Source organism: Esox lucius, chromosome 3 (genome assembly GCF_011004845.1).
Source record: "Esox lucius isolate fEsoLuc1 chromosome 3, fEsoLuc1.pri, whole genome shotgun sequence".
Lineage (NCBI taxonomy): Eukaryota > Metazoa > Chordata > Actinopteri > Esociformes > Esocidae > Esox > Esox lucius.
The window spans coordinates 22,495,664-22,511,655 of record NC_047571.1 but is presented as its reverse complement, the minus strand read 5'-3'; the positions used below and the strand labels follow the sequence as shown (position 1 = coordinate 22,511,655).

The window sequence follows — 15,992 nt, the reverse complement described above, 5'->3', positions numbered from 1 at the left end:
ATCTGCCATTTAGTGCTGTGTATATAAGTATGCACTTGTATCAGCATGCCTATGGGATCAGAATGAGCATACTAATGGCAAAAAAGGCTGAAAGAAACAAATTATTCAAAAATATATTATGAGCTATATACCAATGTCATCAATACCTGACACTGATGAAGTTAAAAACCATCTGTTGTGCTGGCAGAGTCTGGAGATTGGCTACAACAGGGGACATTCATGTTTTGTGAACACAGAGTCAGGACACCCCATCTCAAAGACGGTACCTTTACACTGAGCAATGCCTTCTTCACTGCCTTGGGGCACTGGGATCTGACCTTAAGACCAGAGGAAATAGTGCCCCCTAATGGATTTCCTACACCACTACCAGCAGCATCTGGTCTTCTAACCTAACAACGGAGGATTCTAAAGTGTTGTTAAATGACATTGCTTCACCGAACAAAATAGTACAGAAATTATACACAGCCCAAAACAGTAGTACCATGAACAAAATCATAGATCAATCATACCCAACTTCAAACAAACAGCAATGAAATGTGACATCAGTTAACATAGAGCATGCGGCGTCGAACATCCATGTGTGTTTCACCAGAGGGAATAATAAGGTGGCTCAGAGGTCTGTCCAGTTACATTTTTAATAACCTCTGTCCAAACCATCTTTTTAATGAATCTCACTATATAATCTAATAGAACCAGCATGTAATTCAAACATTTGGCTGCAGCTTCTTACCCAACCACTCTGGGGTTGACCACAGTCTTCCTTCATTATTTATTAAATTTTTTGAATCAAACAAATACAATAGAAACAACAAGCGGAAAACATCAAAGACAAGCATAAGGATTTCACCTGAGGACAGTGTTAACAGGGTTACGATATAATTTCAGAACACAAATATTGTTTGAGTTACTGTGTTGATCTATGATTTTGACATTGGGTTTACTAACTATGGGAAGGTAGTAACTCAGACACTTTTAGACCAACAAGGACATTCGCTACTGAACAACCATCTCACTACAGGATGTGGTATAAATATGTACAATGCTGAAGAGCAAATCAGCACCCAATCACTACTGGTAGGTTGAGTCTAGACTCCTCAGAAAGTGCTATCATTTTGTAGGTACTGCTACTCGAGGTAAGACAAACTGTTTTCTTTCTAATGTCCAGAAAATATCATAATAATAATATAATTTCTTTTGCAAAGTGCTTTTCATTATACAACAATAATGTCAACATAAAAACAAGTCATCCAAAATTAAATAGGGCAGCCACACTAAAATTGCATCGATTTGTTTAATCACCTGTAATCACCATACATTTTTCAGATTTGTGTACTGTACTTGTGCCCTGTGCTCAATACTATATGAAATTCAACTCTGGTATAAATCCAATAAGTTTCCCATAATTACACTCAAACACCATTGTCTATGAATAGAAAAAGGCAGCAGACTTGCCAAATGCAACACCAAGTATTCAAAGCCTTTGATAGTGTGTTAAAAGAAACATCCGTCTTTCTAATTTCCCTATTTCTCAAGAATTAGGCTGACCTGGTTAGCAGATACTCAGTGCATGGCATTCTATATTCTGTATTCAGCAAATTGTATGTATATGTAACATGCAAATCTTATTATCTCACTGCATCTAGGTACAATAACAATGAAACTATGAATATCAACATCACCTGTACTTACATACTGTATATATTATAGCCTGCACTGATATCCCATAATTGTACATGCTCACCACCCATTGTGTATACTTTAATATATGTTATAACTGTAATTTATGTTATAACTTTGCATATATTTGGTTTATTCTGTCCCTTTGTTGTCTACCAATGGCAGCACCATTACACCAAGTACTGCAACATTCTTAATGTGTAGTTTGTTCTGATTTTGTGTTGTTTGGATTATGATTATGTTTTCTAGCGCGCTCCTCTGGTTCATCGCAAGAATTGCAAGGCCCATCTGTTTACAAGCGTATGCCCCATGCCATTGGGCTAGCTCGAAATACATACCCAGCAAAACATTACCTAGTATACCTTGGGGTGAATGAAAACTCACTTGATATTGAAACGTCCATTCACTGCGCCTTGCTCCACAGGGAAGTAATTATTAAGCTACAGAAACCTGCGTATCTTCTTGCTTGCCAACACAATCACAACACACGTTCAGCTAGCTAGCTAATTAGCCTACTAGCAACATCCTGCATTCCTCCCGGTTCCTGCACCACGAGAGTGAGGTAGGGGTAATTCTCGAAAACGGTTATATGTTGAAAATTTGAAACTATCCAAATTACATTTTATCGTAATTGACACAAGTACCATAGATGGCTACTTTGTCAAGTTTGGTAGATCATTGTTTTACAAATCAATGTTATACCACGAAACAATGCTAACTAGCAATGTAGCTAGCTAACCAATATGAGTAAATCAAAGGCCTCGCTAGACATCATCGGAGTCGAGTGGCAGTGTGGCTCCATTGTAGTTGTATGCTAACTAGCCAGCTAGCCAGCATGTAGCATATAGCTTGTTAGCAATGCTAAATGCTAAACGTTTTGCGAAAGGCTCAATTGATGTAGGTGGCTTGCTCGCTAGTTAGTTATCTAACTACAAACATGCTACTTTGTTATATTGTAGTAATAGCTAACAACTGTAAATATAGTTATGTATATAATGTTACAAATCCAAAACCATAGTAGAATGTCATGTCTGCGTTATTAAGTGTATTTGTTAAAAACGGGATTTGTATAAGCATATTCCCTTTCGACAGGTTGTGCTATATAAGGCTAACTAGTGGGTTGATTACAGACATTTGCTACATTATGAACTGCACAAATGTTGGTATATGTTATAAACATCCCCTAATCTATCTTAATAGTTTCAACCTGCTGAAATAATATTGCGAACCCGGCAGTTATTACTTTATGGCTAAAATATATGAAACGTTTCTAGCTCTTTGCATCTACTCAAATGTACTAATACAGATAGTTCTAACTATAGATACCGATAAGTTAATATCGTAAACCAGGAGCAGGGAAATGTTTGCCAAACTACATATCCATCAATGAGATGTTAAATTCACACTTTTCTGCTCCCCAGGTCTCTAAGGTAGTCATGTCAGGCATCAAGAGGAAGATTGAGGACAAGGATCCAGACTATGAGGACATCTCACAGGTTCAGGAGAATAAGCGACACAAAGTTGTGGAACAAAATGGTAATACTAAAGAAGTGAAGCAATATATCACCATATGTGTTATTGTACTGTTGTATTCTGATGACGCTAACACATTACTTATCTCACTGTATCTGTCTCACCAGCAAGGGAAGCTACGGTGCAGAAGATTGAGGTCATCATCAAGAACCAGTTCTCATTGGAGATGAAGAACAAAGAGCATGAGATTGAAGTGATTGGTCAGGTAACCATTAACCTCATTAAATGTAATTATTTTGGTCACCATTCATGAATCATATTGTAACTGACTAGACAAAAATACAAACAGCCCCATTGTGCACAAACACTGTTGTCATTGCTCCTTTATTATCTTTCCTTGGGTATAATTACATGCTTATACTACAGAAAGATTGATTAAATTATCAGCGGTGAAAAGAAAAAGAAAGTTGCTTAACACAGTGTTTCCTACAATGTTTGTACGTTGAGCCAATCCACAGCAGGTGGCTGTAAAAGCTGGACAGCACAGTACTCACAAGTCAAACTTTTTATAAAGATGTTTTGTCTGAGGATTGCATTCATAGTATTTCATCCATCTGTGAGAATACTGGCCCAATACACATCTGAGTTACCAGCCAAGATGTACATACATACATAGACGCCTGTACAGCAGGAGGCAGCTTCATAGTTTCTCTTCATGTCTCCAACACAGCGGCTGAATGAGGCCAGGCGAATGATGGACAAGCTCAGAGCCTGTATAGTGGCCAATTATTATGCCAATGCTGGGATGCCCAAGATCCAAGAGGTACTTTCTGCTGATCTGTTAGAATCTCAAATCGTGTATCCTAAGAAGTAGCTATTTTCCTTACCTTTCCTTGTTATTGTAGCTGTATTGCAAGTAGTACTATCAAGGTGAAATGGTGCTATAAATCCTAACCCCTTGTCTTTTACAACATCTGCCAGCAGGCCTCCAAGAGTGACCCGGCAGTGCTGAACCACCCGGCGATCAGGCGTTTCCTGGAGTCCCCCTCCCGCTCCTCGTCCCCCCTCAACCAGGGCTCGGACGCCCACTCCCTGGGGCCCTCGGAGGCTGAGTCCCTGTCCCAGCAGGGCGAGGGACCAGATAAGGATTTGGAGGGGGCCTGGAGAGAGGACGGTGGACGGCAGGAACGTAGACCGGGCCGAAACACAGGGAAGGTGAGGTGGAACTTATGGCTACAGTTTCAGTGGGTTCCTCTCCATGTATCCTTTACTTTATTTACCCTGATCAGAATAAAGGGGATTAATGACGACCTATGTCGTCTTTCCAGAACTATGCAGATTAGGCAGAGGAAACGAGGAGAGGGATGCGCCAGGGGGATGGTTTATCATACCCTTTAGTTCACTTCTGCAGCGGTTATGCCATTAGCGTCTTTTTTGTTGTAGGACACGTTTGGGGTCCCGTCTTCAGTAGTGGGGGAGCAGAGAGTGACCTACCACACTACAAGTGACCAGGCCTCCAGGCTCTACATTAAGAAGACCATCGTCGTGGGAAATGTCTCAAAGTACGGAACTGATATTATCTCTTTGTTTATGTGAACTTTGAAGACATTCTCTTTTTTTGGCACAATAAACGTGCGTCGTTTCAAATGTTCATTTATCTAGGTGTTTGTGACAGACAAGGGGGATGAACAACTGCTGTGTTTTGCAAGTTCTTTGGAGACATGTGTGCTTCTCAGTAACAGTCAGTCAGCACACTTTGTTCCCTGACACCACTGAACGGTTAGGCAACTGGAAGCATGTCATGCAAGCCCAGTCTAGTCTCCGTGTCCCGAGTCCTGGTATTTCCCTCTGGATCACCAGTTGGTTTGGGTGTAACGTGGAGACACTTGTCAACCAACAGGCTGTGACCTCTGTTGTAAGGTGACATAAAACAGTAATTACTAATTTTGTTACCTGTACTAGCATCCCTATGAAATCCCTATGAATGCTAGTATAAATATTTGTTATTTTATGTATAAAAAGTGTGCCATATGATGATGATTTGTAGTTCATTTTGCCTTTGGTAGTCACTTTCTTTATGTAGGCCTGTACAGTAGAGAACTCTGGCAGTGTCTGCTCGTCGTTCTTGCTTCCCACTTCGTCCGTGAGGCTCTGCCCTCCCTCTGCATGTCACAGGAACATAAAACAACAAAGGCACCAGTACGGAGTGACTGACCGCTCTGCTCTCTTCCTAACTGGCCTACCTTCTGTGCTTTCATTTTGTTCCTTAATCGAATTGGGCGCAATATACCTCCTCTCCTCCCCACCTGTCTTTCAGGTATATCCCCCCTGACAAGCGGGAGGAAAATGACCAGTCGACCCATAAATGGATGGTGTATGTCCGAGGCTCCCGGAGAGAGCCCAGCATTGACCACTTTGTGAAGAAAGTCTGGTTCTTTCTACATCCCAGCTACAAACCCAATGACCTGGTTGAAGTCAGGTGTGTGTGTGTTTTTATGTTTGTTAGTGTGCTTTTTTTGTTTCTGTGCGTTTGTGCGTGCGTGCGTTTGTGCACGCACACACGTCTCTGTGCACACGCCTGTGCGAGGTAGGGCTTGTTAGGCTTCTTATTGAATAGATCCCTGGCGTGTTTTCAAGGCAGGCCTTAAGCAACAACAGAAAGGTCCGGACTCTGGGCATGTTTTGGTCTGACGAGCTACAGATTAGCATTGCTCGTGGTTATATCATTTCCATTTGATATATATATATTTTTTATTACAGGTCAAACCTTTTCATAACAACATTTTTTTTTGGCAGGGTAATGATGTAGGCGTAGTGCAAAAACAGCCCAAACCCCGTCAGTTAGATTGGCGCTTGGCGCTTGGATAACACTCCTACCGCGCTGAACACAAAGGGACACCCAAGTAGCATTAACCCCGTGTGGACATGAGACAATGCACCCAAAGTCCCTGACAAGAGGCACCGTTGTTCCTAGACACTGACCTCTGGCCAGTTTGTGCTTAAGGTATTAAGAGGTCTGTGGTGGGCGAGCTGATCCTAGACCTGTGCCCGAGGGCATTTTGCTCTCAGAGAACCTGACACGGTAGACACAAACCCAACTGAGATGCGTGAGACAGGGTCTCGCAGTGTGAGTCATCATGACTAACCCACACCACTTCACCTGAAGTTACTGAGAAGCACTCAGAATACCTCAGGCCCTGTACGGTTTTCACTGCTGACTACACGTGGGGGCGTTTCTGCTTTAGAATCAAAAGCATTCAACACATTGTCCTGCTAATCCTCAGCCCTCCAGACAAGGCTTTCAGTAAGCCAGGTAGATGCACGCTGACTGACTCACTCTAACCCTGGGGCTCATTGAAGATGCCGACGACGGATGATGGAGAGGATCAATACAGTTACATCATCTGAAATCTTGATATTATTTTGGGGCGGTGTTAAATGAACTTGTATTCCAAATATTATATTTGTATTATTATTGCTAGGGAGGATTAACGAATATCAAATATCCAATGTTTTTCATCCTATAGCTTGATTTCTGCTTTCTAAATGATTTGCCAACATATTGAAGACACTTTTCTCACAGCATCGAATCACAGTTCATGTATAAATGTGAGGAACCTGGTGCTATAGACTGAAATATTTGAAGTGTCATAATCCCCATAAGGCCTAGCTGCAAAATGTGATGCTGGTTCTTTTTGCATTTCACCATTAATTTATTCCATAAGGAATTTAGAATTGCTTTAAATAAGGCCAGTGTTGCGTTCAGGCTTACTCCGGCTATTTTGACAACTGTATAAGTCTTGTCTGGGCAAGGTGACGTTCGTCAACCTATTTGTTTCAGTTAGCTCTACAAAAATATCCCTTTGTTTATGTTTAGCCAATATTGATTAAAGTAGACTTGTGCTGTAGATATTTACACAATTATTCAAATGCCGAGTTGATGTAAGCTTACACGAAACTCAGACCTTATTTGAAGTGGTTCTTCACCCTCCCCAATTCTGAAGGGGTTCTTCACCCACCCCAAGTGTGGAGATAATACGTAAACAACACACACACACACAGAAAGTTAGTTAAGACCTTGGGCTACAGGGATAAGAACTTCAGACCTCTAAGAGGGGCTTTGAGAAAGACAACCTCCTGACCGTTGCTCCGGGTGAGAATCAGCCAGTGCCAGAATATAGGAAGGGAAGGGAAACCTCCTCAGAACATATCCGCGATGATGTTTCTGTGTCTGTTGTCAGTGAGCCTCCATTCCACCTGACTCGTCGTGGTTGGGGGGAGTTTCCTGTCCGAATCCAGATCCACTTCAAAGACCCTCGGAACAAACGCATAGACATCATACACCACCTCAAGGTCACATTCTATATTGATTATAACTGTATTAAAACCAGAGACGCCAGATTCACAGTTCTGGTCCTCTGCTCTGTGTCTTTTTGTTCTGTCTCTCTGTTCGCTCAGTTTTTTTCAAATTTGTTAACTATGAATGTTGCTTCTTCACTGTTACTGCTTTCGGATTCTTTAAAGTTTGATAAGTCTAGCCACTTGAGGAGTTTCTGAGAGTTTCTCACAACTTGGATTCAGTCGTTAACGGGTCTCACCGATACATTTTTCTTTTCACACGCAATATTCAAAGTTTCTTCATTGTTTTTTTTTTTGTTGCTCTATTTTGTCGTTCTCTTTCTCTGTATGAAAAAGTATAAAAAGCCTAATGTCTCCCTGCAGCTGGACAGAACGTACACCGGCCTTCAGACGCTGGGGGCAGAAACGGTACGTCTGTATTTCAGTTAGTGTGTGCAAACCCTTTTAAATCTCCTCATTTGCCTCATCATGGTACCACAGTCCCAGCGTTGATCTCAAATCTCCTAGCCAGACATTTGCCTCACTCATCAGCTTCAGCTTTGAACTCACTGCCTCCTCTCTGTGATCTTCATCAGGTGGTGGATGTGGAGCTCCACAGGAACTCCCTGGGGGACGACTACGCCCCCTTCCCCTCTTCCTCCCACAGCCACCACAATCGTGCAGCTAGTCCCATGCCCCCCTCCCCTCTGCCCCAGACCCCAGGCCTTCTCCCTGACCGCTGCAGCTCTCCGCTCCCCCTCTCACAGGACAGCCATCCCACCATGGCAGAGAAAGGTGAGATACATCGGAGGGTGTATACTACATGAATATGTCCTTCTTCCTTTTTAAGGAGATTAAATAAACCTTCCTCTCATGTCACCTGTATGTCCTAGTCTGTTAATGAGGACACATTATTCTGTGTTTTTGTATCTGTTTTTTCACAGCCCTAATAGTGAAATATTGATGAGACTGGACTCTAAAACGCCTGCTATGTTTCTCCCTCTTCTGTCCGTCCGTCTGTTCTGGAGGTTCATGGTAATAGATAACTGTAGATCTCTCTGATCCTGTTCCCACCAGGTCTCCCCGTCAAAGCCGAGTCTGGGAGGTCTGGACTGTACATCGCGCCCCTCACAGCGTCTGAGCGCGCCCCGTCTAGGCCTAAAGTTACAGAGAAGATTTTGCTGGGTTCCCATGGCAATTCTGCCTTCCAGCCAATTACAGCCAGTTGTAAGATCATCCCCCAGGGACAGGCACCCAGCCCTTCTGAGTCCCCTGGGAAATCCTTTCAGCCAATCACCATGAGTTGTAAGATTGTGTCAGGTAACTACATACCAATGGGATCTGGCGTGTTAGATTAGAGGGAGGGAGTTGAGGGTGTGGAACTAGTGATTGATTGTTATTTGGGTGGCTATTTTCATAGTCAGATCTCATATTTTATGCTGGATGAACACTAGACAATTCTGGCCTTGATTTCACAGACAAGTCTTTGTCTAGTGCCTAGTTCCGAGAGACGGCCTGAGGGCAACCGATTGCTTATGGAGACTTCCCAATATTTTCCAACTTTTTTTGTGGCACAAAATCGTCCATACTGTTGAAAACCGCAATTAGTAGTAGGTGTTGGAAACTAATGAGATGCATATGAGAGGACAATGTCACATCACCCAGAAGGCCTAGAGTCTGTGTAGACTTAAGCAGGAGCAATGAAAGGCACTAAGTCTACTGTCTGTTTGCCAAAGTGTCAAATCATTAAAGCTCTGAAGTTCACAAGTTTATTAAATGTCAAATACTTTGGCTCTGTTTAGCCCGAATAAATGTCAGACTGAAACGGCTGGTGGCGGCTGGATGCCAGTGCGCATTACAGCGACCATTAAAGTTTAATCACATTTGGATTATTGGGTTTTGATGCTCATGAGACGTTGCAGTTTTCCAGTACTCAAGGTGTCTACGTACTTCTAATGGACTTCCTTTTGTTGCTTTGGTGTCAAAGGTTCGCCAATCTCAACGCCCAGCCATTCACCACTCCCGCGGACCCCCACTTCCACCCCAATACACACCAAACAGGGCTCCTCCATGCTTAACAACCCTTACATAATCGTCGACAAGCCCAGCCAGGTCATTGGCATGACAACGACCTCCGCCTACGCAGGTATGTCACCGCTCCGATCGTACTACTGTAGGATGAACTGGCTCCTCCTGGACTCATTTTAGCTTGTTGTCCATAATGGTGCATGTTGACATCTGACTCTAAGTCTGTGTTTATTGGGAGTCGTTAAACCCTTTCTTCTCGGTTTGCTCCAGCGGCACTAAGTGAGACTGGGCTGTAGTCACGTAACAATGGTGTGTTGGACTCTCCCCTCCCACACAGAACTGGTCCCAACACCCCGAGGCTGGAGGCCCTTGTCTGACACTGATAACCACTACCGGTCACCATTATTCTGTAACCTTCCTGAACTTGAAACGCCTCTTAAAATACACACTATTTTCTCCCTGCTCATCCGGATGCCTTGACACCTACACTTTAGAACTGTATGTGACATACCATTGTTCCTTTCTCTGTCTCTGTCGGTCTTTCTTAACCTCTCTCTCTTTCTCTCCGTCTCTCACTCTGTTTAAGTCTTAGTCTTTCTCCCAGTGTCTGTCTGTGGGTTTGTCTCTCTCTTTGTTAGTCTCATTCTTCTCACTCTCTCTGTCTTAGTGTCTCATTCACTCTCTGTCTCTACCCCTGTCTTAGTCTCACTCTTTCCCTGTGTGTCTTTGTATCTCTCTGTCTATATTGGTGTCTCACTGTGTCTCACTCGCTGTCTGTCTGTTTGACTGTCTTGGTGTCTCACTGTGTGTCCCTCTGGCTGTCGGTCTGTCTGTCTGGGTGTTTCCAAGCAATTTGTAGGACAGGATGCCACCAAATCTAATCTATGTCGAAGTGCATGAGTCAGCTGTCTGAAAAATAATGGGAGTTCAGGAAAGAAAAAGCCATGATATGAAGACATGACTGACATTTGCCAGACAATACCTGGGTAAAGACCAGACGTACTGGAGCCATGTGCTGTGTACAGATGACAGGGGAAAAACTCTCACAGTCAATGTAAGAGACTGCTAGAGAGATACTAAAAATAACATAATTAGGGGGCAGCACCAGCTAGTGAAGCTAGGACTGTACTTTTTGTGCATGTTGAAATTACATTTCTGTTGATTTTTGATGAGTAATTGATTGCAAAGTATAATCTTTTATTATTATTTGTTAAGTTACCTTTATCTGTCAATAGTGTTCAAGAGAAGAAAAAAATATACATATTCGTACGTCCAAATAAGTTATACATTTTCCGGGCGTGTACTTACTTTTTCACATTACTTTATATTGTGACTATATAAAATGTGTGTGTTGGCATTTGGCTGTGTTGGTATCAGTGTCTAGTGGAACAATGAAATGTAAGTCTCCCACTGGTACATTTAAGCCCTTCATAGTCCACATTCCAGTCAGGTGCTCTGCTCTCCCACACAACCTCCTACATCGCATATAATCACCAACGCTTACTTTCAGCAGACGGAGCCAGGGCAGCTGGAGGGGTTTAAAGTGTCTCATTTTATTTCAAGCTGAAGGTGTGGGGGTCTGATGTGGGAGTTAGAGCTGATTCAGGAGTGTCTTAGATGAACAGAAGTTTAGGCACTGGATTTACAGCAGAAGCTTAGGCCATAGGTGTCAGACTGACTTTACCCCACAGTTTGCATTCAATCTTCACCAAGGTCCGGAGGGCAGCACTTTGTGGTCAAACTGAGCTAAAATGTGTTATTACTTAAATGTTACTGCTGTAATCCTCTTAAAACTTTTGCATAAAATGTATTTGGCTGTACAGACCCAGTCTCAGAATGTGACTCACTGATGTTTTATTGAATTGAGAGATGCATAATTGGTTTTTTTTACGTCCTTTTTGTCTTCCAGGAAGTCCGTCAGCTAAGCAGTCGGGTGTGACGCAGGGCACTCGCTCTCCAGCCCCCAAGGTTCCCACAGGCAGCTTCCTGTCCTCAGGCATCAAGGTGAGTTCTCCGGGACACAGCAGCCTCTCAGATGTCGCTCAGTCTCAGGATGATGGCTACGGTTGGACTTCGTCTCCATAAAATACTCCCAATATACTTTTATATCAGGGCATGTCTATGAATTTCAGATTGGAATTTGAGAGCCCAAAAACCTTTTACCAACACAATGACTGAGTGGTGTTTTGGTCATTTTTCAATTGGCCCTTTAATGTTTAAAACATGAATAGACCAGAGCCTTTGAGAAGTAGTAACCTGTCATGTGTACAACATTTAGCATCTAGGAGATTTGTCTCAAGGCAAATGCAGCTATGGTGAGCCTCCAGGAGCCAGCTGTCATAACCAACCAAGAAGTACAGCCTTAGTTCTTTATGTTGCAATGTGAGGTCTTTGGGGCCTAGTAACTTACTGTCTTTGTAGACATTTCCTCCCTGTAACAGCACAGACACACACACACACTCACACACAGACAGACACACACACTCACTCACACACAGACAGACACACTCACTCACACACAGACAGACACACACACTCACTCACACACAGACAGACACACACTACGGTTGTGCAACATCAACTTTTGTCCTATGGTGATTATTTGAGCATATACATCAGGAGTTGAACTGGAGCAGTCTGACCGTATAACTGATACCATGACTGAATAATAATTCTGTCATTTGCCTCAGAATATATTATTTTTAAAGCTGTGATTTAATGAAACGCTACTCCTAAAGCGTTGACTTCCATTCTTATTAGTTTTGAAGTCAACAATGACAGACTTTTTCTGGCTATCCTATATTTTGATTAGCTTTGGTTAAATTCTCAGCTCAGGCTGGCCTGAATTCCTCTCTGACATTTTTATTGTAGTCAGCTACAATAAAAGTAGTCAGCATAACAAAACAGTCAAATTACTCCAAATGTGTGGTTCACTATAAGCCTCCATTATTTACAATGTTGCTACATTTGAACCATCGTCTGGTTGTTTTCTTTCTCTCTCAGTATTACTGTACCATACTGTACCAGGGTCTTAACAAACAGTGTATGACTTTCACATCTAGTGCTTTTTTACTAGTCTCCTACAGACATTTGATTTGATCATGAAAGAGTAGGCTGTTGGTCTGGACCAATAAGTCACATTCTGCTGTTGGTCTGGACCAATAAGTTACATTCTGCTGTTGGTCTGGACCAATGAGCCACATCCTGTTATTGGTATGGACCAATGAGTCACATCCTGTTATTGGTATGGACCAATGAGTCACATTCTGCTGTTGGTCTGCACGCATGGGCACAAACACACACACACCCACACACAGTATAATTAATAATGTGAAGCTGTGCAGCTGTGAGCAGCCACTTGGCAAGACATATATAGTAAATGGGACATTCTGAATGAATATGGGAGAGGCATTGCAGAGAAAATGTCTGTGAAGTTCTATATCACTTACCCATGCAAACATCACACACACACACACACACTCACATAGACTGTGTCGACCCTCTTTAATGAAATGAACCTACTTCCACATCTACGCTCCACAAATCTAATATAGCAGGCACATAAGACCTGCATAAGCAGGGGTCCTCATGCTGTTTCGGGAGGTTAGCATTGAAGATACCGTATCCATGAAAACTAGATGATTCAAGTTAGCCTTGATCCCTCTGGGATGCCTCTCCATAGATAATTAGAAGTTAAAACACAATATCAGCACAGATTCACTGCAGCAGTTTTAGTGCAGGCAGTAGCTCCATGAGGCTGTGACACAGCATGAAGCCCCAACCTGCCCCATCATTTGTGATTGGTCAGTCTCTGCTATTAGTACCTAATCACAACAATACAATTGATTTATAAGCAATTAAGGGCTAACCAATGGTGAGTGCTAACTTATCGGCCCTGCTGGTTTTTTATAACTGCTTCGGGAGGGAACAGAATAAGAATATAAAAGTGGGTGTAGATATTGGCTCAGTAGATCAGTAGGCAGTTTTGGATTACTACACAGTTAACAAACTGTTGCTTCCAGCGCTGCGTGTCCTCTCTATAATGTTCTGTCTCTATGTCGGTTTCTTCTTCAGGTCATTATCAAGCAGGAGCCAGGAGAAGTTCCCACTCAGCAGCACCAGATGGTTTCCACGGTAACGGCAGCCCAGCAGCCCGCAACACAGCAGTTTGTCGCAGTGAAGGGAGGTCATGTGATCTCCATGTCGCCACAGAAACAGACAGCAGGGGCCTCTGGGACTGGGGCCACACCCAGCAAGGTGTCAGACACACACACAAACATACACAGATGGTGTACATTTAATATGCAAGGCATAAGGGAGCAAAGGTTTCGATATGTAAAAACTACATCTCCCATGTTCCCCTTACCAGGTCCTGGGTATTCCTGTAAGCTCCGCCCTCCAGGCAGCAGTTAAGCAGGTGGCCATTAGCAGCGGCCAGATCCTGGTCGCCAAGGGTAACCCCTCTGTCTCCAAGGTGATGGGGGGGAAGCAGGTGGTCGCTCAGGGTGTTGCCAAGGCTATCGTGAGCGGGGGGGCCGGTAGCATCGTGGGTCAGCAGGTCATTGCTAAGGCAACAGGGGTTGCGGGGGGAACAGGAAAAAGTGGAGGTAAGGGTCCACATATCACTTTTTTTTTTTTTACACACAGATACACTCACCTAAAGGATTATTAGGAACACCTGTTAAATTTCTCATTAATGCAATTATCTAATCAACCAATCACATGGCAGTTGCTTCAATGCATTTAGGGTTGTGGTCCTGGTCAAGACAATCTCCTGAACTCTAAACAGAATGTCAGAATGGGAAAGAAAGGTGATTTAAGCCATTTTGAGCGTGGCATGGTTGTTGGTGCCAGACGGGCCGGTCTGAGTATTTCACAATCTGCTCAGTTACTGGGATTTTCACGCACAACCATTTCTAGGGTTTACAAAGAGTGGTGTGAAAAGGGAAAAACATCCAGTATGCGGCAGTCCTGTGGGCGAAAATGCCTTGTTGATGCTAGAGGTCAGAGGAGAATGGGCTGACTGATTCAAGCTGATAGAAGAGCAACTTTGACTGAAATAACCACTCGTTACAACCGAGGTATGCAGCAAAGCATTTGTGAAGCCACAACACGCACAACCTTGAGGCGGATGGGCTACAACAGCAGAAGACCCCACCGGGTACCACTCATCTCACTACAAAGAGTCCACTACAAAGAGGAAAAAGAGGCTACAATTTGCACAAGCTCACCAAAATTGGACAGTTGAAGACTGGAAGAATGTTGCCTGTTCTGATGAGTCTCGATTTCTGTTGAGACATTCAGATGGTATAGAATTTGGCGTAAATGGAATGAGAACATGGATCCATCATGCCTTGTTACCACTGTGCAGGCTGGTGGTGGTGGTGGTGTAATGGGATGTTTTCTTGGCACACTTTAGGCCCCTTAGTGCCAATTAGGCATCGTTTAAATGCCACGGCCTACCTGAGCATTGTTTCTGACCATGTCCATCCCTTTATGACCACCATGTACCCATCCTCTGATGGCTACTTCCAGCAGGATAATGCACCATGTCACAAAGCTCAAATCATTTCAAATTGGTTTCTTGAACATGACAATGAGTTCACTGTACGGAAATGGCCCCCACAGTCAACAGATCTCAACCCAATAGAGCATCTTTGGGATGTGGTGGAATGGGAGCTTCGTGCCCTGGATGTGCATCCCACAAATCTCTATCAACTGCAAGATGCTATCCTATCAATATGGGCCAACATTTCTAAAGAATGCTTTCAGCACCTTGTTGAATCAATGCCACATAGAATTAAGGCAGTTCTGAATGCGAAAGGGGGTCAAACACAGTATTAGTATGGTGTTCCTAATAATCCTTTAGGTGAGTGTATATTGGAGATAGTCGCCTGTTTATGGGAAACATACAACCTGTTAACACAAACAGTGTGGACAGATGCCAACTGTGCACAAATCCCAACACTTAAACAGGCTATACAAAAAATACTTTTGATTGTCTCTGTGTTGCTTGGGCTCTCCCCAGTGATGGCAACCCTCCAGCTGCCAGCCAACAACCTTGCCAATCTTGCCAACCTGCCCCCGGGCACCAAGCTCTACCTCACCACCAACAGCAAGAACCCGTCAGGGAAGGGCAAGCTGCTGCTCATACCGCAGGGAGCCATCCTCAGAGCCTCCAATTCATCAGGTAACACAGCCTCTCATACAGGTCATTATCCCCCCAACTCATCAGGTATCACAACCTCTCATACAGGTCATTATCCCACCAACTCATCAGGTAACACAGCCTCTCATACAGGCCATTATCCCCCCAACTCATCAGGTAACACAACCTCTCATACAGGTCATTATCCTCCCCAACTCATCAGGAAACACAGCCTCTCATACAGGTCATTATCCTCCCCAACTCATCAGGAAACACAGCCTCTCATACAGGTCATTATCCCCCCAACTCATCAGGTAACACAACCTCT

General features: G+C 43.4%; 1 protein-coding gene across 4 annotated transcripts in view; it reads left to right on the top strand.

Moving 5' to 3' along the window:
• Nucleotides 1-1,842: 1,842 nt before the first annotated feature.
• Nucleotides 1,843-15,992, top strand: part of yeats2 (YEATS domain containing 2) — a 30,200-nt gene continuing 16,050 nt past the window's right edge. The window contains exons 1-16 of one of the 4 annotated variants that reach the window (XM_029118778.2): nucleotides 1,843-2,239; nucleotides 3,099-3,213; nucleotides 3,318-3,415; nucleotides 3,881-3,973; nucleotides 4,135-4,365; nucleotides 4,594-4,712; nucleotides 5,468-5,629; nucleotides 7,392-7,503; nucleotides 7,873-7,917; nucleotides 8,085-8,283; nucleotides 8,566-8,808; nucleotides 9,476-9,634; nucleotides 11,426-11,520; nucleotides 13,591-13,773; nucleotides 13,886-14,123; nucleotides 15,545-15,706. In XM_029118778.2, the coding sequence (XP_028974611.2) occupies nucleotides 3,114-3,213; nucleotides 3,318-3,415; nucleotides 3,881-3,973; nucleotides 4,135-4,365; nucleotides 4,594-4,712; nucleotides 5,468-5,629; nucleotides 7,392-7,503; nucleotides 7,873-7,917; nucleotides 8,085-8,283; nucleotides 8,566-8,808; nucleotides 9,476-9,634; nucleotides 11,426-11,520; nucleotides 13,591-13,773; nucleotides 13,886-14,123; nucleotides 15,545-15,706 (2,239 nt within the window). In that variant the 5' untranslated portion in view covers nucleotides 1,843-2,239; nucleotides 3,099-3,113. Of the gene's footprint in view, nucleotides 2,240-2,565; nucleotides 2,575-3,098; nucleotides 3,214-3,317; nucleotides 3,416-3,880; nucleotides 3,974-4,131; nucleotides 4,366-4,593; nucleotides 4,713-5,467; nucleotides 5,630-7,391; nucleotides 7,504-7,872; nucleotides 7,918-8,084; nucleotides 8,284-8,565; nucleotides 8,809-9,475; nucleotides 9,635-11,425; nucleotides 11,521-13,590; nucleotides 13,774-13,885; nucleotides 14,124-15,544; nucleotides 15,707-15,992 lie in introns of those variants that run through there. The other 3 variants (XM_029118779.2, XM_029118777.2, XM_034291449.1) reach the window with 3 other exon arrangements.